The sequence below is a fragment of the Dermacentor silvarum genome, chromosome 3 (assembly GCF_013339745.2).
Source record: "Dermacentor silvarum isolate Dsil-2018 chromosome 3, BIME_Dsil_1.4, whole genome shotgun sequence".
NCBI classification, from domain to species: domain Eukaryota; kingdom Metazoa; phylum Arthropoda; class Arachnida; order Ixodida; family Ixodidae; genus Dermacentor; species Dermacentor silvarum.
Genome location: NC_051156.1, coordinates 156,450,458 through 156,475,121, shown reverse-complemented (window position 1 = coordinate 156,475,121; position 24,664 = coordinate 156,450,458). Strand labels below are relative to the sequence as shown.

Genomic DNA, 24,664 nt, shown 5'->3' with positions numbered 1-24,664 from the left:
ATCATGCGTGGCGTGGCAATCGACGTTCTACTGGAAGTTCACTGAGGACGTATTACGAACACAGTACGTGCCGTCGAAGAAAATGAAGGTGTGTTCTTTTTCGTTCTGTAACCAAAGCCATGCCTACCGTGTGCCGGCCGCCCCTATAGTTCCCATGGGCTCTCCCGTGCTTCCGAATCTCTCCGGCAAGCGGTCTGGCCAACGCCGCGCATCACGTGCTCCATTACTTCATAAAATAAAGTTGCTGCTGCAGAGAAAATTCGTTTTCAGCTCCCTTGAGTCGGCGAGGAGACCTTGCACAGGCACTCTTGAGACCTAAGAGTGCGCATATTCTTTCAGGGCGTCGTACGCATCCGGTTGATCGTGGCATATTCGCGGCTACTCTCCTACTCTCCCCGGACGGCGCAACTGTTCCATTGCAGTGACTCATGACGTAAGTAATATGCTAATTCTATACGAAGGGACGAACATTGAGTGGCATTGCCGCAGACGGCGCACACTTCGGCTCTAATGCGGACGAAGCAGGTAAGTAATTCTCGGAAACACCGCAATAATCTGAACCATTGCATAATGCTACATCCGGGCGAAATTTGAGCGGTGATCAGCCAGTTGTTTATGTCGAAGCGTCGTGTGTACCTGGCGCTTATACTTACCAAATGCTAGGCAGATGTGTGATAATTAACACTCACGAGGAGTAATATTCATATCCTAAGGGATTTCTTTTTCATTGAAACATCATGGCAACCAGTGCATTGGTAGAAATTAGAGGGTAAATAAGGCTGTTTTCGTGCAATCAATTATGCGATAAAATTGAAGCTTCAGTAACATTGATACAAGAGTCGACAACGTTGCAACAAGGGCAAAGTTTAGTCAAACACATGTACTACCCATACCGTTCTCACGTTGATTGAAAAGGCGTACTAGCGCGGCCCACCGACGCCAGCGTCACATTTCTTTCTATAGTGTTCTTAACATAACACTCTATATGCTCTCAACGGCACATATTCACTGTCGCTGACGTTATGAAATTCGGCAGCCCATTGCTGGGTGCTAGATGAAAGTTTATCAGTTAAGAAAGTGACTGCATTCAATTTGAAGGGGCACGCAAAAAATAAGTTTGACAACTTTTGGACGCTTTGCCCGCACAGATGAACTGAAATGAGCGAAAATGCCGCGAAATCAGGTACCTTGTGCTGAATGTCATTGGCACCGATCCTGGAATGAAGAACGGTGGGTAATTTTGTAGCATATGTTCTCCACTAATAGCATTATTTTGTAAAAGAAAATATTCAACTAGAGTTGACAGGGAGAAATATGCTGTAGTAATGTTAATCTTTAACGTCAATTTTTGACATAGTATGGAAGTACGTGAAGGTGCGAAGAACTACACAAATAGAACGCGAACTGTACAATCAGGGACAAAGAACTGTTGGTTAGCGGTAATCGTGCTGGGAACAATTGAGTACGATGAGTACCAATATGCAGTCGAGAGCTAAGCTCGTAACTGTCAGACTTCAGGGCCCTCTGTAGCGCTGCCATTACCTTTGTTGTTTTTCTTTTGGCATCTCAGGGCCATTTGCAAGCGCGATTAGTAAAACTGAACTTTTTACACTAAAGCTTCGGCTTTTTTGGCACTGGTTTGGGATATCTTGTAGAAATAAGGCAGACAAAGCTCTATCAACTGTAGCTGCATTATACAGTGTATTTTTCTCCCAGAATATTACAACTATATAGGAGTCAATGTGTGTACTTTCGTAAATTATGGAGGGCCCTGCACGAACGTAGTATAGACACTACGGGGCTAGTACGTGTCTTAGTTTTAACTATTCCCGGAGTTTCCCCTTAAGGTCAGTTACTTTGTGGCCGAGGTGTAAATCAGCAAGCTCCAGTGCTCTGTGATAAACGCCCGGACGAAGTGTTAATTGCTCACTAACATCTGCGTTTCTTTGTACTCAAGAAGGGTCAAGATATCAAAGCCCTCAGAAAAAGAAAATTTGCTGTGTGAAAATTCTAGTCTTTTTTTTTATTGGCGCACCCAATGGGATCTGTAATTTGGTGCAGGAGGTCTGAAAAAAAATTAATTGCGCTCGGTAGCAAAGTTAAAACAAAGGTTACAAAATGAACTTGATTAAGGAAAGCTCCTCAGCTGAGCATACTTGTTGGAGGAGAGGATAACGGACGAGTATCCCTTTTTGATGATAGCCTGTAGCCCCTGGAAAATCGACCTCCGTGCCAAGATGTCCACGCCTGCTACAGGTTCATCAAGCAACACGAGTCGCGGTAGGCCCACCATAGCAGCTGCTACAGATAACTTGCGCTTGTCGCCATGGCTGCAAATAGAAAGTGAAGGTCTGGTAAAAACAAGGTCGATCACCTGCAAAAGCCACAAACCAAGTTTGATACATGTCACTGAAAAACTTCATTTTTAGGGTTTAAATACCATCATCAGCTTTAATGAAGCATTTTTATTCTCTTTTTGCCGATTTATTGTAGGCCTCCTCCAGAAAATTTAGATACCCTGCACCTTCGTTTGCACAGTAGCGTGTTTGCGGTCATACATATACGACGACAAAAATCTGTGCCTCTCAAGAAAAGGCTTCCTAGTTAAAGATTTCTCGCACCCTTAACGGTTCTGGGCTTGTCCCATTGATAAGAACCTTGTCCTTCAAGGGTAAGATCCGATCGCTGAAGGGGATGAATGGAGTTTTTTTTCTCTGGTGAATTTTTGTGGTAAATAAGCACAACGAGAGCTGCGACAGAAGGCAAGAAAACTGCATTAAATAAACTCATTCACACTCATCATTTCAGCAGCAAAAGATTGACCCATAGCAGTCACCTTCCGATCAAAGCGATAATTCGCCGCCATATATACGACCTGGTCGCTTTGCAACCAACTTGGTCGCGCGACCTCTGCGAGTCGCCATTGTAAATGAGCCCTAATACTTATCGCCGACAGGCACTCCTGCCAGGTACTTCAGTTTAGGCGTACCTGGTGGTCAGAAATAATACACAGTTCTCAACTACGCCTTCTCTCATTGCAGCTACAGTTCGAGCTCACATTAGTACAAAATTGTCTGTTTTTACAGCATTAAAGGGTTTTAGCCTTGCGCAAACTTCAGCACCTCTAGAAAAGGCGCGGTGAGAGGACAATAGCACTGCTATATATGCATTCACGCTGACGTCATGCCATGCTTGGTAACAAACTCTAGAAAAGACGTGGTGACAGGACAATAGCACTGCTATATATGCATTCACGCTGACGTCATGCCATGCTTGGTAACGACTTCACAGCTACACTAGTCAGGCGCCGCTTTTTTGTGTGTTTTAAAGGTATAACTCTTCAGATATGCTTTTTTAGTTACTTTGGCGCCATGCATAAGCTGACCGACAGGATCGGCCAATTTCATGACTCATAACCGCGGCTCTGTATAGTCGGCGTACAAACAAAGAGCGTTTATTGTGCCAAAATTTACTTCGTTTTTATTTTGTATAGGTAGCCCATCATGTTGACAAGCACTGAGCGCAGTCCTGCGTGGTTGTCAAATCCTACTTACGGTTCCGTGCAAATGGCCGAGCTACGCATCGACCTCTCCCCTTGTGTAACTTTGTAACCGGGAAATGTCAACACCCACGGGACACTAGCTCTCTAATCCCCCATTGCATCTGCTTTCTCTCTCGTACTCTCACTCGCGTGGAGGAACTCTTGCTCCGGAAACTTAGGCTGGGGCCGCCCTTACATGCACCTTCCATCATCTGGACCTGGGGCCGAAAGTCACGAAGAACCTGTATTCCCTCAATCTTCTGCCGCGTCTGCAGCGGATGCTTGCCATATTCTTTGGCTACATGCTGGGACAAGAGTGAAAGTGCCTAGAGGGGCCGAGATATGGGCAAACCATATCACAGACTGCGTACAGTTAATTGTGGACAATAACTATCACAGGTTCTCCATGCACGCTTCTTTACGAAGAAGAACCGCGCGCACTTATTTAACTATAATTAATTTGCTGTACGGCAGCCCATGCAGCAGCTTCGCCCAAAGGCCCAAGCACTGACAGCAATAGCAAGGCGTAGCATTGCGCTTGGACTCCCCGACGGTGCTATTACGCGAGCTTATTGAATGGAGCGCTGATGGTGCGTCCCGTTTGCTTTTTTGGTGTTACAGCCAAACGCACTCTGCGTCGCCGGGAACCCTCTAATCCTCCGCCCACCTGCATGCCGCGCATGCGCCGCCCTCAATATTGGGAGCGCACGACAACGCCAACGGCAGCGTCAACGGTGTTGTTGCGCCTCGAATATCGGTATAATTTTATCGGAATCAAAATATTAGAGTGGCCACTAAGTGCCAAGCCTTCATTGTATAACGTGCACGATCAACGGTGCAGTACCTGTATGATCCACACGGCTGCTTAGCTTCGGCCTCGTCAATGCCAACGACGCGTAGCAGGCTTCTCACGATAAGTTCGACGTCGGCCTGGGGTATGCCACGCAAGTTGGCCATCAGCCGCAGAAACTCTGAGCCCGTCAGCTGCTCGAGCAGGCCGCCCGACTGGGGACAGTAGCCCACACCTGACTGCCACTGTTTAGGAGAGAAATCGTTCACCCTCTTCATATTTTTGCGACACAGAGGGGGACAATACGCATGTTCTGTTTCGAGCTGACATTATTTCATCATGCAGTGCCAGCTCGCACAAAGAACTACCTTGCGTAATAATATTAGAGCTCGTGTCTCACGACATTTTGGTTGAAAACAGTACCATGTGAATTCATCATAGTATTGCAAGGACGCACAGCTGCAGCGGTAAAAGATTAGCACAAGTTACCGATCACCCGATGAGGTAAATTGTGGCACGCGACGCTGTTGTTCCCTATAGCACACCGAAAACGAGAGTGCCAGGCATCCCCTTTTCGAAGCTTGAATGATGTGGCACTTTAGATACCAGTGTGCACGGAAACAAGAGCGCCGCGTACAGCAATTTCGGTACTGTGGTCATCGGCCACTTGTACTAATCTTTTTCTACTACAACTGAATCTATTTTCTAAACAGTGTCTATTGAGACTGTCCTGACATTGTTTGTAGTCCAGAAGGCGCTCAGGTTGATTAAATGTCAATGTTCTTCAAGTTAGCCACGATTATACAGCTGGTTAAAAGCGACTTTTCTGTGACCTTTAGAACTAAAGTGCCTGGTCACACTAGCGCTACGTTAGACTTTAGAAACACAGTGAGCGAGCAATGAATTAAGGCACGTTGATGGCGAATGATAACACATGCATAATATATACATTCGCGTCTCTATCCAGCAATCGAGGACGCAGGGGAATTCCTTATAACATCTACAAGAGAACCTCACCTATTCATGTTAATTGAGGAGCTTATCAAATTATTGAAACCCGTGCCTGCCTCATAACGATCGGGCGTCGATACAAACTGGATGGGGAGGCATGCTTGCTGAAACCCGTGTGGTGTGCGGTTAGGTTTATCTCTTTTATACTCATGATAAGAAGATAACGATTGCACGTTTCGTCTTTTGTTGAGTGCCTTGTATGCGTAAAGCTTTTCCAGTTTGTTAATGTGCGCTCAATCGTTTCCGCAAGCACACTCGAAGACCACGCTTTAGCAACATGGCGCCAGTACGTCTGAACGTAGTTCTCTGGCCTCCAATGGTTCGCCGCTAAAACAAACGTCGTGGACATATGATTTCATTTTTGTTCAATTATAAATAAATCTATAAACAATCATGCTATGTTTGAGCTTTATTTTTTTTTTCAACGCTTAACATCACATTATTGTGCACGAAGGGGGTAGGAGGGGGCGGGCTAGTGATATAATGCCATGTTTGAACAGGCTATTATAAGTGTGGTCCCCAGCATGAGAAGGAACGTGGCCTCTGCATTCGAGAAACAGTCAACGCGGAAATTTTGCCAAATACTCTTACTTCTTAGGAGGCGACTAGCAACAATCGATGTCCTTGAATGAAAAGCTGTGCCACCCGCCGTGGTGGCGTAGTGGCTTTGGTGTTGCGCTGCTAAGCCTGAGGTTACGACATCCAATCCCGGCCGTGGCGGCCGCATGTCAATGGGGGCAAAATGCAAAAATACCCGTGTTCCGTGCATTGGGCGCTTGTTAGAAAACCTCAAGGTGGTCAAAATTAACTCGGAGTCCCGCCCCCCATGGCGTGCTCATAAGCATATCGTGTGTTTTGGCACGTAAAACCCCATAATTTATTTTTTTAAAGCTGTAACCATAATTCGGAACGTGCCATTTCTGCTTTCATTCTTCCATTCTTGTTCTCGGTCCCGCCGAGTGCCGTAATAAAGCGACATTGGCAGCGCTGTGGCACCAAGCCAATGTAAAAGGGAGAAACAAGAAAAAATGGAATAATTGGTTACAGAACGGGGGCAAAATTCTCAAAGCTTTTCGTTCCTAAGCGTTCTCTGCCATTGGCCAGCTGCCTTTTCTCATATGTCCAGCATCAGAACTGGCTTAACTTTTCTCTTAAGAACCAATTCTAGCGTAAGACGATTTTTCCGAATCCGACTGCGGGTGCTTCTTTTCATGTTGTCCCGCCCCGCGTACAGTCGCAGGTGCCGTCATCTCGCAAAAGTACCTTCCTGGGATTTTCTGACATGCAGAGGCCGCTGATGTATGCGTCTCCGCTGGTGGGCCGCAACAGAGCAGCCAGCATCTCCAGCGTGGTCGTCTTTCCAGCGCCGTTCAGACCCAGCAGGCCGAGACACTCGGTGGTGCGCAGTGCAAGTGACACGCTGCGCACTGCTTCCGTCATGCCGTACCTGCGCGAGAACCACCAGTGCGTCAGTTGGCTAGGAAGGGGGCAGGCTATCGGGGCTGCTATGAGTGCTGCCAAAAAACATGGGCGATCATGACGTGTTTCAGGCTTCAGCAATCGGTTACGTTGCTTGCAACGCACCAACTACATTACATTACGTTTAGCGTGGATAGCTGGGTTGTGATTAGCATTATGAACCATCGTTCCAGCGGACAAATAAACACGGAAGAGAACAGAACAACAACAAGAACGCATGGCTTCAACTGAATTTTATTCATAGAAAACAGTGCTTTATGCACACAGGGGGAGGGGAGTGCTGCTTGCGCACCCGACCGCTCAACGATATTTCTGTGATCCAGGCCACAATCATCAAAGCCGGTGAAAGCCAAATTAAGGCAAAAGTTTTGCATCACTCATGTACGATCTTGCACATCTCTTGCCCTACCTAGCTGGTCTTATTGCGATAGCAATTGTATGGACACTTCAACCGGATTACTGCCGTCGGCGTCACCGTCGTCGTGAGGTTCCGTATAGATTCCAAGGGCGATAAAATCGTCGCCCCGCGCCGTATGCGCGAGCGAAAGCGCGCGGGGAGGCGCGCTATCACGGAGAGGGAACGCACGGCGGAAAGCAAACGCGACCATTGCGCGAAAGGCAGTGGGGGTATGGGAAGGAGGGAGGGGGGCAGGGCGACACTATGCTGCTTCACCAAATGCTTATCTTGCAACCGGGCTCAAGGGGAACTGGCCACTCAATCTCCCACGCGAAAGCATGAAAGCGGGAAGGCAGCGCGGGAGGGAGAGGGGGGGGGGGGCAGCTTCTCTTCTGCCAACAACTTCTCCTCTGCACTTTGCCCTACGGTGCCGGTCGCCCGCACCGTCTTTTATCTCCTCACGGCTCTGACCTTTGTATGCGCTGTGCAATCGCCGCTCAGTTTCCGTTGAAGCGATAGACCGCGCGAACCTGCGCTTGCTGCCAGCGTTTTGACAGTCGTTGTCTGCGGTCATTCAGTGTGATCTATTCATGTTTGCTTGTGCGCGCTGACACTACGATTGTTAACTCAGTTAGTAAGCCAATGTGTCCCAGTTTATGCAGCCGATAAAACTACTATCCCTACTCCGAATAGCTCTTTACTAATTTGCTATCGCAATCGATGCTTCGCCTTTCGGGCGAAACTGTGACATTTTTTTCCGCCTTTGATGACTGTGGCCTTGATCAAGGAAATGTCTTTGAGTGGTCGGGTGCACAAGCAGCCCCCCCCCCCCCCCCTTTTTTTTTTTCCTGTGTACATAAAGCCCTGTTTCCCGTGAATAAAACTCAGTTGGAAGTCCGGCGTTTTTGTTGTCTTTCTCTTCTCGTCCGTGTTTACTTGTGCGTTGGCACGATGTTTCATAATGCTAGATTCCATTACTCAGAGGGAACTGTCGATGGGTGCGTGATTTGGTCGGCACCTATTGTAGGAACTGCCGAAGTTCGTCCGGTTGGAGCTTTCAGCCAATCAGAGAGGGCATGGCCGGCCTATGACCCAACTAAGGGTGGTATTATCGGGCAATCAGTTTCGGAGATACGTTGACTTTCGCGAAATTTCACGTGTCTAGCGCCGGACACGTCCGGCGTCTACAGGTGACATCGTTACTGGTATTGTCTCCACTACAGGAGCTAGAACGGTGCGCCTGACATTGTAAAATGAATGACGTCGCTGTTGCATGCCGACACGCGTGCCGCTAGTCAAGCGGATGTTCGCGAAAATGAAATTATCTCCGAACGTTATCGCCCAAAGATACCGTCCTCGACCGCAAATATGACGAATTTGACAACGTGGCGAAATTTCGAGGTATCCGGAAAAGCACCTCAGGTATTTGTCTTGGGCAGACTGAATGTGGTGGGATGCAATATGTCCAGCACCTTCAATGCTTGTGCACAGCGCAGTGGCGTTCTGCTGAGCAGCGAGTCGGTACGTTCATTGCATTACGTGACGCATTGCACGAGACACACAATACGACAAGGAAGACGAAGACATGGCGCTAGCAACATCTGGTGGTTTATTGCGAGTGGTCTTACATATATAATCGTGCCACAGAAAGCAAGGAAGACAAATAACAACGCAAGACAGATAACATCTCAGCGAACCATCTGTAATCGACCGGTATACCGAGAAACATGAGTGCTACCCTAGATGAAGATCATGCTATTTCTATGCCGAGTTGACTGCCTGTAAAAAAAATCCTGTTTCATTCTTGGTACCTGCTAGTTACTGATGCATTCCTAGAAGGTAATCTGCATTGCGTCTTTTTCCCCTTTCATGCTTTTTGTTGCATGATGCTATATATAGAAATTGACAACCGGCAACAAACATCTGTTGGATCTTGCATTCATATCTTGTACCAATAAAACATCCGTTGAACGTTGTATCGTTCTCTTTTCTCTCGCCTTCCGTGCCCCGCTTCTGCTACACACCGCATAATGCAATGTCAACTATCTTATTGGTCTGGTCTTTTGAGTATTCAATATATATATATATATATAGGGTGCAACTTCGCGACAACTTGTTCTGAGTATGCGCTACTGCCGGCTGCCATTGCTGTCTGCTTCTTTCGCGACTGCCCAACCAAGCGATAATCGTCTCAGGAAGTTTAATAAATGTGAACCTCGGAGGACTCATCAGCCTGCAAGCCGCCTGTGGCGGCGCGCGTTACATGTGGATATAGCCGAAGTCCAGTGCTCGGAATACTCATATGTTCCCTGGGGTCTTCGGAGCCCCGCACTTCGCAGTGCTCGGAGGCGCTGGGACCTTCTTGCTGCGAGTGTGGCTGATTGCGTCCAAAGTTCTGGTCACTCAAGCTGGATTGACACGACGGACCAAATTCCACGGACGAGCATCACGCGAATCACGGCCCCGTCCAATAACTTCGCACACAAGCAGAAAGCAGATAAGCTGCTGGCGGTGAAATTTGTCGCGGCTCAGTGACGTCATTCTCGTCCGTGGAATTTGGTCCTTCGTGTGCATTCAGCTTTAACTGCTGCAGCTTCCATTAGCGTTGCGTGGGCTATGGAATTCTTTTGTTTTTACAGAAGTATTGCGTGTGCGCGGCCTTGCGGCCCCACTATACAACAGGAGCAGTAATGATGCGCGTCCTTTCCTGGCTTCCGCTCGCCCTAGTGGGGGACAGAGGTTCGTATTCGGCAAGCTACCTCTACCTCTTGTCTCAAGCGGGCTTCAATGCCATGCAGTTCGGAGCGTTGTACGAGCCATTCAAATGCATCGTGAGTCGGATGTATTCGCTGCACAGAGGGGGTTGGCATAACGGAGGCCTGGTAGTCACGAAGTAGTCCTAAGAGATTGCGTACAGCTCTCCGGTGTGGATGGCATAACAATGAACTCCACGCCGTTGGCACGCGTAGTGACAAGTCAGGAACGTAGCGGCAAGCGTCCCTCACAGGGAACATGTATACATATGCCAGCAAATCTCCCCTTCCAAGTATCTCTCTTCTCCAAATTATCATTCGTAACCATGCCCCCCCTTCGCCTTGAGGCGCTTCCTTGTAGTGGAATTCCTGCCCTGCTGAGGAGCTTTGTGCTCGTCAAGTAGTGGGTGGTACATATCGCAAAGAGATCAACGAGGCCATTCTGCCTGTCATGGTGCATAATCATGGCAGTGGCGCTCATTCACACACTGAAGTAGGAAGCCTCTATACGCACGCAAATGCCAGCGCTTGCGCATATGCATGTATGAAGGCACCGTGCATTTAGGGGAGGGTGGTGAGGGGTGGTGCGAAGTAACGATTTGAACATGTCAGGCAGATATATTTCCTGGGCCTCATCAAACCAAAAGTATGTGCTGTAAGCCTTCTCCGGCTTTGACGTTTGACGATTTGGGATCGTCGTCCTGTAAGCTTCGGTTGCTGAACAACTGTTGCTGAACAACTAGGAGTGAAAACACTGAGATGGTTGCTCAACAACTGGGATACGCCCCGTTAGCTTTGGTGAAAGCTTTGGTGCAGCTTTTTCGGGAAGGGCGGAGGCATGGCCGACGTGCATACCACGCTTTTTCAAGAGAAGCCTTCCCGGCACTGCTGTCTATTCACTTAGAATGGACAAGTTCGCTGGGGCTGCAGAGTGGACAAGTTGCACGATAAATCCTTGTTCAGTGCGAGATAACGCTTGCTGTAAAAATTTTCAAGGTCATTAGCATTGAAATTCTTACCCTAGCGGAGAAATGAGTAGTCAGACCGATATGGACTAAGCTTTAATAGAAAGTAATTAGATTAGGTGCACAGGCGGCATGCGCACCCTAAAACACATAGTCGTCATTCGGTTATGCTGGGACCCAAGGAGAACGCAAACCTCTTGCATCCCCTAATCTATAAAGCAGCTCTTCACAGCCTGTCAGGTGCGTGTGCCCGCGTGTAAAGTGGTCTGCTTATGCAACGTATTTTTTTGTTTCTTAGCTCTTGCACTGTGGCCATACTGGAGTCAACATTTGAATAAACATCCGCATCCAAGAAAATATTCAATTTTGCTCATTCAGCTCGGAGCATTCGGGAACGGCGGGTACTTAAAAGGTTTCACTGGCAGCCATGGTGGTGCAGAAAAGCAAACTATATTGCTAAACAACTAGCATTGTTATTACAATTTGCATCGATAAATGAAGAGAACAAATTAGCCTTCTGAATAATCAAATTATCTGCAAAATATCATTACGAAAACTCCCAAGTTTCTTAAGGCTTTTGTGGGCGCTAAGTAAACCGAGCTGTTCGCTATAATCGAGATAACTCCTTCCCGGCCTCTGCTCGCATAGACCCCGCGTCGCTTGGGACATTAAATCAGCCCATAAATCAATCGACCAGAAAATCAATCAGATAAGAGCAGGCCCTGCAACGCGTGACTATTGATACTTGGCTCTTTTCTCGCTGGTAGCATCAACCCGTGCGCATTCACTCACTTCTTCTCAAGACCCCTGGCGGCCATGACGACGTCTGTGAACTTTCCTTTGGCGACTTCCGCGTCGACGAGCTTCCGCTCTTCGCGCACCTGTTCGTCGGCAGCGGTGGCCTCGGCGCCTTGTCCTGCGGGAGCGGGTGGTTGCGGTGACCAAAGGAAGCGGCCGGAGTCCAGCCGGTCGAGCAGCACGAACAGCATCACGCCCTCCACCAGCATGAAGAGCAGTTCGGGCAGGATGCCGCTGCTGTGCAAGCCGAACGGGCTTAGGGGCTTCCAGTCCGTGTGGTTGGCCAGCTCCACTTTCAATGCAAAGCAGGGAAGAGATGGAAATCTTCGTCATCCTCTCATCGGCCTACGTAAGGCTAACAAAATGCAGGAAGCCCGTTCATCCCAGCGGTCTTCCTGAAACGCTCACCGCGCGTGAGTCGTTCCCGTCTTAATCCTGCATACTTTCTAATCTCAATACAGCATTTAATCATCTGCCGTCCTCGACGGCATTTATCTTCTCGTGGCACACATTCTGCTGCTGAAATATACCACATGATATCAGCGAGAGCATTGCATGACTTGTGCAAATTTACTTATCCTGAATTTCGTCTAAGTAATTATCGATATTGATTTATTTGTAGCACGTATGCCCCAATTAGGGAAAATATATAAGAGGACCATGAGGGGGAAAATGCGGCTGAGACGACTGATGGTTTCTTTGAATTATGACGTCAGTTGGAACGTGTACAGTGTCGGTAGCCCGACTGTTGCCTTCCCGTGCTGCTGACAAATAAGGAAATTAAAATGATGGAAACATGAGGAGCTTGCGGGGTATATACGTATTGACGTCGCCGGATGCACTGAGAATAGCAATGAGCAGAAAGTAGAATAACACTTAATTAAGGTGAAAAGATAGGCTGCAGATTTCACTCCGTAAAGCAGTGTGCTTTAAGTCCGGTATGGATTTAGGAGCGTCACACAGTAGACTCCTCATACGACAATATGTGGGGCTGTGAAAATCTTCGTATTATAGGAAGTTCATGTTAACGGAAGAGATCTAGATAACTCAAAATCAATCACTGGTGATCCTCGAAAACCGCTATGCAAAGCAATAAACGAAACAGCGTTACAACCAAAAGGTAAAAGGCGATATTTATTAGATTTGAATGATAAAATGTGTTATTCATGAACTCTTTACTTAAAGTATTCAACAGTTGTTGCTTGGCGGCTCTGCAAATCCATGCCTTGTCACCCAAGGAGACATTTGACCTAGATTGCTCGAAAATTCTTCAGTGCCTTCAAAGTTTAAAATGCGATGTGCTAAATTATTCAGGGCGTCATTAGCTGCATCATGTGTTAAGCTGGTTATTGTGGTTCTTGGGCAGTGTTCGCCTGATTACCAGCCTCCGCAGTTAGTGAACTCAGTGTTTCTCTGGTATTGCCACATTCCCATGTACGCTGGTGTGGCTGTTTAGGTCTGCAGAAATACGATTACAACCAAAAGGTAACGAGCATGAACGCCACCCGAAAGTAATAATTTTTCTGTTCGGCAACATTTTTTTTGATTGACCACCAATCGATTAAGTATAAGCGAACCCACGTTCGCAATATGTAGTAAATCGTCAGTTAAGAACGCAACCATTGAAATTTGCTGCAGGAGGGCATTAAAGTGGTAAAGTTTGTGTGGTTCTGGAAAGTGAAGCAAGGATCGGAAGAACAGGACAAACTCGAGAAACAGCGCTGGCCTTGTTATTTTCCGCTTTCGCTCTGCGCGAGGAACAAGTCTGGCAAACGCTCTGCTTGAAATCTGCGATTGCAAACGTGCTTTAGGGTGTTCGTCTTTGCCAATCTTTCCTGCAAAGTTGAGAGTTCATAAAATGTACGAGGGCAAGTAAACACGTGCACGTGGCGGACAGGATTGAAAGCTGCGCCAGTTGTTACACGATTGAAAGTATAAACAACGCACGCAAGGTCGAAGACCACATGGGAAGAGGCTGGAGCTATGTCACCTGAAGTTTTATGCCGGAGCTTATACAATTGTAATTTTGCTTTACAAAATTTCCTATCGTTATTTACGTCTTCGTCCCGTCGTATTATTCTTCGTGTACGCTGTGTTTGACCTTTTTTTTTTTTCATCGAATTAGACACTGCGTGGCGGGCTACATCAAGCGCAGCCCGAGGACCCACTGTGGCAGCAATAGTAGATGCCGGTTCCCAGGAAGCGGTAGGTGGGGTCACGGCTGCACATGTGCCACAGCAGGCTACTGCCAGCGAGCAGCGTGTTGCGCCGGTTCAGGCAGTCCTGGTTCTCTGCGTCCAACTCCAGCGCCTTGGTCAGGGCACGCGGCAACGCGAACGCCGGCACCAGTGCCATCACGTACTCGTGCGTGCCGTGCTTGACCAGGTCTTCGCCGCTGTGGCGCCGCTCCGCCGACCGGATAAGCCCGTTCCACATCAGCGCCGTGCCTGCCGGTGGATAACCAGCCTGCTATTGACGCGTCTGCTGCAGCATGCCACCTTAAAGCCTTCAACGCAGCTGCGTTATACAGGCATACCTTTTGCCTGCAACTCATTGGACGCATACTCTGTTATAGAAAAAAATATTTTTCCTGTTTATACTAATATGCCTATGGACTTCCGTGGCCAATGCACGGACGGTCGATGGTCCAACTAATTCTACTGTCTGCAGCCCGTAGGCCGTAGACAGGGAGACACCGTACACACTGCGATGTAATTTCAAACAACCAGGGGCCGGATTCACGAAAATGTTCTGACGCTAAAACTGTTCTTAGAAGCAGGTATCAGCCAATGATACCTGCACAATGGTGTTGGACATACCATTAGCGAAGGCGGCTGGCCATAGGCAAGCGGGACTTACGAACGAAAAGCTTTGTGAATAGTGAAGCGGTTAAAGAACTGCTATAGATCGCTTACAGCACCATACCCATTGGCGCCACCCTATTTGGTAAGTGACAATGCCCGCCATTGAGCGCCTTCTAATCGACCTTTTTATCACTTGTTGCTTTCTCAGGCAGCCGGTATTTCGGCCATTACGGCGGTGAGCAGTGAGCCGGTAGGCGACACAACAATTTGACCAGAGCTGCCGAGGCAGTGTAAGTATGCCTTTCATTTATTCGTTCTGTGTGCCATGCCATCTTAATAGTGTGAAAGCTTACCAGCTGAAGGTGGACGAATGTAGCAAACTCATGTTTCCTTTTACCCCTTATATTCTAGCATTTCCAGTGATATGTTTGTAAGGCTGCTTCCGTCGTGAACTGTTTTGTACACCAACTTCCTTCGGGACTAGGCGTGTGAGCGCGTGCAGAAATTGGCTGTTTGCGAATTGCTCCAACCACGATGGTTTGTCTCGACCTCGTCATTCTTATCGCCAGCGCTGATCAGATAACACGGGAAGAATTTTCTGATTACTTACACCGCAGATTGAGATTCCTTCGTGTAGGCGTGTACAAGGGTGTTGTAAGTGGGCAAGCGCTCGCTCATTTGCAGTCTGATTCCCGGCGCAGACAGGTAACTCAGGGTGCCCGCCCATTAGTCTACGTTTCACTTCACTGTTATGGAAAGTGACGTTGCTCGAGTATGTCAGTCGTGCTGGCGTGCGGAGGATAACAAAAACAACAGCAAAAGTGGCACTTTGTATGAATCCAAAGAACATGAGATCACTCACCAATAATCGTAAAGCTCAGCGCAATCAAAGAAAAAGCGCCGGGCTGTGTGCTGGCAAAGAGCGACACCATGTAGGCGATGGGCAGCGCGACGACGGAGAACGCCAGAACGGCCACAACCAGCGCCACTGCGACAAACGTTGACAGTTTTTCTTAAATGATTCCGTTAAAAGCACAGACAAAATCCGCCAGAATGTAGCAATAAAGCTTTGCGAAGATTTACAAAAAATTCGCTATAAAGAATTCCAAAGACGTACGCGATAAGTATAGTAAGCATGCATATTTAATGCCTTCACGCTGTGTTGTTAATTACGCGAAACAGTCGTAAAATATAGCAACATTTTAGTCATCCCAAAGAGAACTTCACCTTTTTGGAGAGTTTTCAACCTTGTTAGTGATATTTTGATGGCCGGAACGCATCTGCGGCAGCATTGTCAAAATGATTGCTTCTTCGATAATCAAAGAAGTCAACAGTACACGCAGATAAATTGCGAGGTTTTCGGCGGGCGCACACTGCGCTAGTGAATCTGGGCAGTTTCCAATAAAAATATTTATTTTCAACGAGTATCTGCTCTATGAATATATATATATATATAGAAGTAATATATTATCGCATTATATAGTAAATCAAAGGCTTTGTGTCAATGAAAGGCGGTGAAAATTGTCACATGCAAAGTATCCAAGTATCGGCGTGCAGGAAGCAAGGTGAAAAGCCCGCCTATAGACTTCCGTGCCGATACTCACTCGACGTCTCAATGGTGACCGCGTGGTAGAAGGCGTGGAGGACTCCCATGAGCGCCCACAAGATCAGGTATGTCTGCAGGTCGAATATGTAGTTGGCGATCCAGAAAGTGCGCCCGGACATGCCGGTCATCATCTGGATGTCCTTGGCGCGGCTCACGCGCTCGGCCGTCGGAAACAGGGCGAACGCGGCCACCAGAAGACCCGCGGCCAGAGGGAGGAACAGGGCTCGCGCGGCAGTCGTGATCGCGCTGGCTGAGGACAGCGCCGACACCACGCGCTCGAAGCTGGCCAAGGTGCCTATACGTGCGTATAGGGGACGAGTGGGCAGTAGCATAGGTCGGCGACCTCGTCAACATTATAAATAATGTGCACTTTCCAATTCTAGTTCCCCAAGCCTATCCAGTCCACCTACTGAGGATGATATTAATTTGTAATCATGTTGTGTTTACACACTTTTCACGCAGAGCGGAAAAGTGTGTACTTGGCTTCGCAAACGTTGCGCTAGACTGCTAGATTTTGTCCGGCCTTGACAAGCGTTTTACCTTGTCACCTAGAGCAAAACCTATTCCTGCGATTGCATTTCCGAGAAATATAAGAGTCGTAGTGTCAGCATATACAGCATATTTGACTAAATGCACAAATAGTAGTCTATCACTAGGATATAGAGAGCTTTGTTTCTTGTATTATTTTACCGTTAAAGAGAAGACTTAAGGCATTTAAGTACTCTCTTAATTTGATGAAGGACCTGTTTCTTACTCGCGTTAGGACCAATAAATAGTTTTTCTTCTGCCTTAAGCTGCAGTAGTTTCTCCTGCTACTGCATTTGGGACTTCCCTAAATGGCATGTCTCACTTATGGCGAAAATAAAGAAAAAATAAAACAAAATGAAACACATGATTTCGACCAATAAAATACTTCTGCCAAAAATAATACTTCTGTTTTCGAATAAGCGACCAGATATCGTGGCTCACTCAACGTTTGCGCAAGCCGCATATCACATCGAGGATACGCCTAAATCGGCAGGGTATGCGCTCCTCCGCACGAATATGCAGGCGCAGCCACGGCCTGGCTAAAGGTGGAGATGGAAAGACGCACGATCACCCCCCCCCCCCCCCTATTTATAGCGCAGCTCTTAGGCGCCCGTTTCTGCGGCGAGCATCTGTGTGACCGAGGCAACGAGCGCAGCGGGGAATGAAATGCGGCAATAGCGAAGAGAGCGCGAGGAGGAAAGCGGACGAGCAGGGCGCAGCGGAACCTTGAAGCGGAAAGCGGAGAGGAGAGTATGGTGAAAGCGTGAGGAAAAAAGCGTAGTGCCACGAAATACGCGCAGTGCGGCGACGACGATCGTTTCGAGTTGGCGGGAGAGTAGCGCGCGTCGTCTGGGAGGTCTGTCTGCGGTGGTTGCTGCTGTGAATGGCGCCCGCGCGTCACCCACGCGCTGCTTCTCGCGGTCTCCCGATTAGCGAGGCAGTCGCACCACACTTAGCTCCAGTTTGCAACGTGCCGCACGAGATATCGCGAAATGAAAACAAGTGTAGAGCTGCGCTGAAATTTCCCATTAGGGAGTATCGTAATCGTCGCTGAATTTTTACAGCGAAGCTGTTTATGGCTAGGGTTCCGTGGATTTCTCGCGTCCGTGAACAAGTGTGCGTGTGCAAAAACTCAGCTCCCGAATCTGGTGCAAAATCGCTTCCTTTTATTGAAAAGCTTATATGTTTTTATCACTTGGATATACACTTTCAGTAGATTAGTTATCAATAGACACCATTTTCAATATCAGTAGACTTTCAGGTAGATAATGAGGGTTTCTCAAAGATTTGCCGCTGTGAGGCCCACGTCGGCCATATGTATACGCTCGCACCGCCCTCTTTGTCGTCGTTCCAAGCGCTTGCGTGCCTAGTTTCCGTCCGCTTGCCCGGGGTGGCGGTCCCGTCGGGCGTGTCTAGTTTCCGCCGGCTGGCTGAAGTGGCGGTTGTCTTGCACGCGAATGTATGCCGCTGATCAAGACCACCGATCAAAATAAAAGCGTGTGTGGGTGTGTCTTTTTTAGTATGGGCACGGTCATCGCTCAAGAAAAATAAAATGTGCTCGTACTTTTGGTCTAAATTGTGTGTCAGCTCTGTATGTCGTGTGCTAAACTGCTTCGCTAGTAATCCACCTTCACAGCAGTGGAAATGCGCTTGGTTTTTTTTTTTAATCGAGTCAAGGCGCGCCGTGTGAATAGAAAGGTGTCAAAACTGTGGACAGCTGGACCTGTTGATACTGTTGCATTCATGAAAACTGCGCAGTTAAAGACGGGCCCAGCGTAAAAGACTGCCAAGGACGTCCACAGGATCGCAACCGGTTTATTGCCCACGAAACGTCACAAATATATATTTGTAGTCTCTCTTACAATAACTATCTGGTCAACTTTGAAAAGGAAGAAAATAAAGTGACACTTACACCAAGATTATTTAATCACTCGCGTGACAGTGGCTACAAAGTTACGAAAATTGTGTGTTAGTGACAGTTGGCGTATATTTTTTGTCATATGTAAGAGGCCGCCTGCGGCGCGAAAAAGGAGAAGAGCACGTGAAGCACAGTGTTCGGAACGGCACGAGCTCTCGAGGCGCGTGAGCCGAGGCGTAATCGAGGGATGAACGGCGCTGTCGGTGGATTATTGACGTGGCTCCGGGCCAGGAAGGTCGCATCGCCAGCTACGCTCTGGCGACAGGAGACTTGGGGGTCTGGCTGAGTCCGTGACGTTGGCCGTCCAAGGTGTGGCCGTCGACCTCGGCAAGTTCGAGCGAGGTTCCTGGACTGGCTGAAGCCTCTCAGGGCAGGACCAGGCACCCCAGAGAGGATCCCCCTTCTGCGGCAGACCGGCACGTTCGATTCTCCACGGGACGCCACGTCGGCACTCATGAAGAAGTTGCGACGCATCCCGACGCTAGGCCTATCCAGGTGGGCCTAAGCAACTCCGAGCGCCGTCACTGAAGAATTACTGACGAGCTCATCACCGACGAAGTACCGACGAGCTCACCACCGATAAAAGAGACGACGTGACGACTACAAGGCGACTACATCATCAACGAGAGCACCAACCGCTGGGGAAAAAGAGCCGACAAGCCGGAACACCAGTTCAACGACGGGTGCAGCAAGGTGACTCTAAAGAGTGGCGTTTCTGGCGTTTCAGGCGTGCGTCTCAGCGATAGGACAGGGTTGCCTGACTTTGAAGGATAAGCCGCCACAGACAAGCGTAGGCGTGAATTAGAACTTGTTTAGTATATTAGGCTTTAGTTTGTATCTTTGTTAGTATTGTTCCCGCAGTGTGATTTAGTGTGCTTGATTTTTTTTTTAGTTTCAGTCTCGAGTTTGCGTGCTGTTAAAGAATCTGTTTGCTGTGTCGCCATCCGTCTTCCTTCTCCATCTCTCCTAACACCCGCACGCCCCCGAGATCGATGACAAAAACATCACATTTTTATATTAGAATGCTTGGAGACATGAGTCAGCCAGCCGTTACTGACATATAACTTGTTCAGCTGTCACACGAGTGATTTAACAATCACCGATGTTCGTTGCTTTATTATACACAAAGTTGACCAGGTGGTCTATGTTGAATTTTGCCACCAGGAAGAAAAAAAATGTGACGTTTCGCTTCAATGACCCTGTTGCGAGCGTTCTTATCAGTCTTCTGAGGCTCGTTCCGTCGTTAACTGCGCATTTTTGAAGAATACGAAGGCAAGCCGCGATCACGAGAGAAGGTGATGAGCGCCATACCTTCGACCACGGACTCTGACGAGGAGATGAGCGCGGCGGGCACGAATCCCGGCGTCACATCCTTGCTGCTTTCGGTCAAGTTGCGCAGCAGGGCCGTGTGCACCATGCTCATGGCGATGGCCTTGCCGCCGCGCAGGTACTGGTTGAACCAGGCCTCCACGCTGCAAACCCGCCAAGCGCCCATATACCGTCCGTCACACGTACTGACGCAGATGTGCGATACAGATATCAGATATGACAAAGCCCCATTACAGAGTTCACGATGTCCTCAGTGGTACAGTTTTCGCCAAAGAAAAATTACCGAACGCTGGCATTACTGACACTTGTTCTAATGAGTGGATATATATATATATATATATATATATATATATATATTACTTCGGTATTTAGTGCACTTTCCATTATCCGATGTGTCCATACAAAATAATAATATAGCACTGCGCTAATTGTAAAATGTTCAATTTGCTACCTACATTTACATTTAGAGCGTATGCGTGCATCGCGCCCAAGGAGGCATTTTGTTTTAATCTTCCTTGATCGCGCCACACTCCACCGGCGTTCGTTTTAAGCTGCACGTACGTGCTATACTAGCAGGCTTCTCATGCTGATAATGCAAATGCGCGCGAGAAAAAAAACGTAACAAGGCTACATGCTAACTCCGTGCAGGGGGTCATTTCAGGTGTAGGACTCGCAAGTTTCCTGCAAATGTACGGAAATTACTATAGTAAACTGTGATTCTGCAATTGTTACGCTACTGTGGAAATGATGGTTAGGGCCTAGTATTCGTGGTTGTAGCTTCAGACGTTCTTGCGGCCTTACTTAACACGCTTTTATTTTTGTATAAAGTCCACGAAATTATAATTTTTTAAGCACACGAAGACCATTGCATTCGGCGCACACGTAAAACACTGCAAATTGTTAAATTTGAAACACAACGTTATGCTGAAAATGGTCAAAGAGCAATGCCACGAGTCCATTTTAAAGCCGGAAAGACGAATAAAAAAAATTCACCGACGATTACTATTGAGAATTCTGAACGCAGCTATATACGGGTTTTTATTTCGCGATATGCTGGCTGGCGCGGACAATGTGCCTCATTTGGCATGTTGCAAATTGACCGAAGTGTGGCGCGACCACCTCGCTAATCGGGAGGTCGAGAGAGGCAGCGCGTGGGTGGCGCGATTCCCAGCAGCCGCCACAGAGAGACCTCCTCTCATGCAGCGCTTTGTTTCCATGCAGATGACGCGCGCTACTCTGGCGCCATCTCGTAGCCATCGTTGCTGCATAGCCCGTCTTGTGCGGTACTACGCTTTTCTTCTGACGCTTTCGCCATACCCTCCTCCACCGCTTTCCGCTCGCGCTCTCTTCGCTATCGCTGTCTTTCACCCCCTCTGCGCTCCGAGTTCGCTGTTTCATTTTTCGCTGTGCTCGTTCGCTCGGTTACGCCTAGGACGCCGACGCTCGCAGCAGGAACGAGTGCCTAAAGCTGCTCTCAAAAATACGTGTATCAACCAATCACGCTGGCTGAACCACCATACTTGACCCTCCACCCTTTGACCAACTGGCGGTAGAGTTCATTCGCAAGTTCCTGTTTTAACAGCGGAGCTGTTTAAGCCGGCCGTAAGTTGTGCCGCGAGCCGCAAAACATCGCTGAGCGATGAGTCACCTGGGTTGCCTGGCAACCACCTCGCGGAACGGCGTGTGCTTCGCCTCTCCGTGCTGTGTCCATGTTGCCTTGACATGGGACGTAAGGGAGAGGGAATGAGAGCATGCGCGCGGCGCGCGCAATGCTCGGGAGAGGGAAAGAGAAAATGAGAAAAGAAGAAGCCACTCTTTGGCGCTGAGCCGTGCTCCCTCAAGGGCTGCAGAAGATAGCGCCAACCTTTCCCTTTCCCTCAAGAACCACTTATCATCCACTCATCTTGAAGCGCGTCGCGGAGCCAAGCGAGAATCTGCGCGTCGGCGGTGAGCCGATTCGGAATACCGTGCCTAGTAGGACTTAGAATTTCCTAGCAAAACTTAGCCAAGCCTAGTAAAACCTGGAAGAAAAGCTAGGTCGATCGCCAGCTCCGCTGTTTACTGTAGCCTAGCACCACTAGTGCAAGCTGCCCACGTTTTGTAAAAGACGATAGTCTTCCTTGGGGAACTTAAACGCTGAAAATTTGGTCTGTCTGTCTGTCTGTCTGTCTGTTTGTCTGTCTGTCACCCGATTCAGCCACTCGGCCAAAGTTGGACCACTTGCTGACCGCCCACACTACTTAAACTGGTACGGCTGTTCATACTTGTGAACGTTATCGATCACAAAGTAAATATTACGCATATCTGAGGCGCAACATCACTAGGTAAGTATTAGGAGGTGTGTTCCTTTAATAGAAAATACATATAGATACGTAACTCTAAAGACCCTAGTTTCTTAAGCGGCGCTGAAAATGCCATGCTATGCGCGCCGACGAAGGACGTTCCCCGACTACGCGCCGACGAGCGCCCGCTGCCATGAAGGAAGGAAACCCTCTGCACAAGCTCATGTTTCCCGATGTATTGCCAGATGGCGTCCATGTCTCACGCAGCGCCTCCTCAATTTTATCAATGCCAGCCAGATGCGGCCGATTCAACATAAAGGAAGCGCTGTCTGAGGCAGGGCAAAACATAAATGGCCGCTTGATGAAATAATGCGGTAAAATGAAATCTGTTCAAACAAACCTCCATTGCATTTATCATGCCAGGACGGAAATGGTACTAGAACAGCATCACGGGTGGCCGCGGATCAGACCAGCACTCATGTAGTACGGCCGGCAGAAGACTATCGTCTTTCGACGACATTTGCAGCGAAGCACGCAGATACGCGGCAATTTTTTTTTTGTAGAAAATGCTGTAGCTAATCTGACGTGTACTGCATTTCCCGCTCGCAAATGCATGGCTCTGCGCGTCGCACAGCGTTAGGGAGCCTACATGCAAGCGCAGCGCTTGCATGTAGGCTCCCTACACAGCGCGCGTTTGCCACTGTATGAGAGCTGGGTGCTTATGCAGGTTGCGGTTGAGCCGTCTAGCGTTTTTCAAGAGTTTCGAAGCATTTTACTGTTGGCACTGGAGATCTCCGAAACGTTTCCTGCAGTCCCGTTTCTCATTTTTTTTTCTTCACAGAATCCCGACAGTCTTTATACACGGATCGAGGAGTCGTATTCATTGGATTGCTTCACGCGACAAGTATAGAGCGTGAAACGAGCGGAATCGCACGCACGTGCCGTTCTCGGCAAAGACTGCCCCGACGAGCAGCTGTTGGGAGTAGGCGACGAAGTCCTGGCTGGCCAGGAACAGCAGACGCTCCTGGGCATCGAGGAAGGTCGTGACCTTGACGCCGAGCTGCTCGGTGAGGCCACGATACGCGGCCGCCGGTATCATCTGGTCAGGACCGAACTGCACGAACGCCTGCCCGAAAGCGCGTGTGTGCGTGAAAACGAGCCCATGCAAGATGCACATCGAACGCATGTCGTCATTCAACACACATTTGAGAGCCAAACCTCAAATAGATAAAACACATTTTACAACATTATTACACGGCAGCGCGATCCACAATCGTGCTGTAGCCGGTTTTTATGCATGGTGCAGCCGCTAATGTATAAATACAGCCGCGGGAGCAATACTTTAGGAATTACCGCATCAGCAACAAAAAAAGTTAACGTTTATTCTAAACATGTCGGGATTTGACGTCCCGCCATTCTAGAATGAATTATGAGGGACGCCGTAAGGGGGGAGGCCTTCGGTTTACTAATGAGCCAACTCAGATTCCTTAACGTTCTCCCAAAGCAAGACACACGAACGTTGTTCAATTGGATGTGAATCGGCGGAATTGGATGTGAATCGAACCCACGGCCTCGTATTTAGAAGCGCAACGCCAGAGCCGCTGACCCAATGCGATGGGTAGTTTCTTAACGTGAAATTGCTTCAATACATCCTACTGGTCCTACACGCGCACGTAGACGGTACTGTAGACGGTATTTCAGGCGTTTTTCTATTTTTTTTTTCGCAGTCATACTTTAGGTCGTGACTACACGTCTCCAAGCCTGAATCAAGCCATAAAGGCAGCCGTATACCTTGAAACGAAACAACGCATTCAAATGGTTTTTGACGTGCCCCTGTTTGAATTTACGCCAATGAGTATACTCAAGTCAGCTTTCTCCAGTGAAGACGGAGAATAAGGTTGATGAAATTGTCATTCGATTCGTCTTCTTTAATTTGTGCTCAGGTGCTAAAAAAATGAACTGGAAGGCCAGCGACAAAGCGCGCGTACGGAAAAATGGTTGTATTAGATCATTAACGCCGGATAAAAAGTAATAAAATCAAGTCGGCACGCAGAAGAGAGGTGATTTTAGTCGGTGAAAAATGGGACGGCGTCAGCTGTTTTTTTTTTTTTTTTGTAGCCAGTAATTCCCTACTTCAGAAGGATGATGATAATGTGAACGGATGGTCGCACAGTCCGCACGACGCATAACCGGTCGCTTATTAGCATGTCGCTGAATGAGTACCAAATAAATGCAACGGAGCCGAAGCTGGCAGGTGACATTAAGCTACGATAGAAAATTTAGGCGCCATATGACTATTCTGCGTCACGAAGAGGGTAGAGATGTCCACCAGTGGCCTCTATGAATCAGTGAGCGATATATGTTAGCCTGATTCAAGTGCGCAACACTCTTCGACTACGCGCTTTCGAGGCCCGCTTGCTTCAACGACCGCCATCGATCAGCTTCACAATATTTTTTGTAGCG

General features: G+C 48.3%; 1 protein-coding gene across 1 annotated transcript in view; it reads right to left on the bottom strand.

Annotated features, from left to right (window-relative positions):
• Positions 1-2,128: 2,128 nt before the first annotated feature.
• LOC119444075 (ATP-binding cassette sub-family A member 7-like) overlaps positions 2,129-24,664 on the bottom strand; it is a 29,529-nt gene continuing 6,993 nt past the window's right edge. Inside the window, exons 4-12 of the mRNA XM_049664801.1 lie at positions 23,140-23,327; positions 19,902-20,062; positions 16,143-16,439; positions 15,401-15,526; positions 13,903-14,181; positions 11,729-12,026; positions 6,606-6,789; positions 4,386-4,576; positions 2,129-2,330 (exon numbers count right to left, since the gene is read on the bottom strand). Coding sequence (XP_049520758.1) covers positions 2,129-2,330; positions 4,386-4,576; positions 6,606-6,789; positions 11,729-12,026; positions 13,903-14,181; positions 15,401-15,526; positions 16,143-16,439; positions 19,902-20,062; positions 23,140-23,327 — 1,926 coding nt within the window. The remainder of the gene's footprint in view (positions 2,331-4,385; positions 4,577-6,605; positions 6,790-11,728; positions 12,027-13,902; positions 14,182-15,400; positions 15,527-16,142; positions 16,440-19,901; positions 20,063-23,139; positions 23,328-24,664) is intronic.